At 25.3% G+C, this 2,471-nt stretch overlaps 1 protein-coding gene across 1 annotated transcript; it reads left to right on the top strand.

Moving 5' to 3' along the window:
• Window positions 1–636: 636 nt before the first annotated feature.
• On the top strand, window positions 637–2,205 carry LOAG_12384 (protein-tyrosine phosphatase; the record flags this gene model as incomplete). The annotated part of the gene is made up of 4 exons (XM_003147897.1): window positions 637–807; window positions 1,312–1,467; window positions 1,581–1,775; window positions 2,077–2,205. 4 exons carry the CDS (start codon window positions 637–639, stop codon window positions 2,203–2,205), a joined length of 651 nt encoding a protein of 216 aa, XP_003147945.1.
• Between the last annotated feature and the right edge of the window lie 266 nt (window positions 2,206–2,471).

Genomic DNA, 2,471 nt, shown 5'->3' with positions numbered 1-2,471 from the left:
CCAATTAATTATGATAACTATCAAGGTTAGAAGAAAGAGAAAAAGAAGAAAGGTTTTTGATGTATATTATACTGCTGAAATTAATATCATTAATGATAGATAATAATTAAATTAAAGTTAATTACTATGCTTAATCTTTACTTATATTTTCAATCTAATTTTCTACAATTGCTATGGCAACTTCATAATATAGATATTACCTATTATTCAATATTACCTTTCATGTTACCTATTATAACCTTATTGCCCATTACTCAATATTACCTTTTACCTATATTAGTTCGAATTTCCATGCACATACATGCATACATAAACATACGCAGACATATTCATAATCACATACACACGCGCACACGTACACATGCAAACATGCACACACGACAGATGCATACACGCACACATACACACATGTACACATGCACACACGCGCACATGCACACACGCACGCACACACGTACACGTGTATATGCAAGGAATGAAATGAATTCTGGAATAAACAAATAGATAAATTATTTATTATTATTTATTAGTATTATTATTATTATTATTATTATTATTATTATTATTATTTATTATTATTTATTATTATTATAATATTTATAACTATGTTTTAAAAAAAGTTACATTTAGGGCCCAATGCCAAATAGTGTGGTTGATTTTTGGCATATGGTTGTGCAAGAGGAAAGTGATAGTATCGTTATGTTGACGAATACTATTGAGAAAGGTTTAAATAAATGTGAACAATATTGGCCTAATGATGCTGGACAGACGTCATCATATGGTGATATTACTGTTTCAAATATCACGGTATCATATTTGCAAATTCATTGTGGTACCATTATGGTAACGACAATAAATTAGATTAATATATTAATGAACATCTAATTTGCATAAGTTTAAGAGATGAATTTAATAATAAAATTTTGAATATATTACGTTCGATAAAGTATAATATAAAGTTTATTCAATGTAAATTTATATTCAAAATTGGATTTTACTTGATTTCATTGATGAATTTTATTAATAATAATAATACTAATATTAACATTTAAAATAATAGGAATGAATGATAGGAAGGATAAGTGCATACTAAATAAAGGTATAATATATAGTTTATATTGGAATTTTCGCATTATTAATTGTTATAATCATTATTTATTTTCATTTTTTTATCACTTGGTTTCAAATTCAATAGTTTCCATCATTTCGCTTTCTCTTTCTTTACTTTAAATTTTATCTAAAATATTAAAATCTAATATTTGAATATCTTTGAATTTAATTGTTGCATATTCGAAATATAAATTAATTTAGGTACGAGCATTGGCACCAGATGAAACAAATGTGCGAGTTTGTTTATTGAAGGTTCAATGGAAGGAAAATGGTCGAGAAAAAACCCGTGAGATACGTCATTATCAATGGATTAATTGGCCAGACCGTGGTGTGCCACCATGTCGACTTACTTCTATGGTATTCAATTTATTAATTAATTTTCTAATTAGTTTTATTGCAATTCGAGACTTTTTTTATTATTATTAGTTGAAAATTTTTATCAAAATTTTAATTAAATCTAATTTTAATAGGTACTTTTATCAAATATTCGTGGTACCAAGAAGCCAATTGTGGTACATTGCTCAGCTGGTATTGGTCGAACTGGTGCAATTGTAGCAATTGAATATATTTTGGAGAAACTTCAACAAGGTATCCCATGCGAATCAATGGATAAAATTCTCAAAGAGCTACGAAATCAGCGACCATTTACAATACAAAATGATATGGTTTGTATTGCTAAAAGTATAATTAAAAATTTATGAATTAATAATTGCAAATTAATTTCCAATAGTTACTTTTTTCCAAAACTTTCATCGACAGTTTTTTATTTTGTTTTAAAAATAAATTTTACATATAATAATGTAATATTAGATGGTTCTAAATTTCATATATCTGACAATAAATCAATAATTATAATTTAATCACTTTAACATTTATTAAATAAATCTCTTTACTATTAAAATAATAGGCTGTGATCATATTCACTTTGATAACAAATAATAATTGTAATTTTATCACAATTTTTAGCAATATCTCTATGTGCATCGAGTGATGTTATTTTATTTCATTGATAAATATAAAATTTTTGCTGATAATGAAGAAGTAATGACAAAATATAAGCAATTTGTGGCTGATTATGATAAAGTTACGGGATGAAAAAGAGAGAAAAAAAAGGAAAAGAAGAAGAAATCAAGTATTTCTATTGGATGAATATAATTGCAAAATATATGTAAATGATCAAACTAAGTTGAATAAACGATTTTTTAATGCATACTGTATGTTTTTTTCCTTTTCCAATGAAATTAAATTCGCAATCTGTAGAAAAAATCAACATAGTTTTATAGAAATGTAGTGATAAATTGATAAATGATATTATTTGAAAAATTTTAACAATCAAAAAAGGATAAGTGTAAGTTGAAAAT

The sequence above is a fragment of the Loa loa genome (genome assembly GCF_000183805.2).
Source record: "Loa loa unplaced genomic scaffold supercont3.373, whole genome shotgun sequence".
Classification (NCBI taxonomy): Eukaryota; Metazoa; Nematoda; class Chromadorea; order Rhabditida; family Onchocercidae; genus Loa; species Loa loa.
Note: the sequence above shows the minus strand (reverse complement) of the source record. Positions and strands in the feature narration are given on the sequence as shown.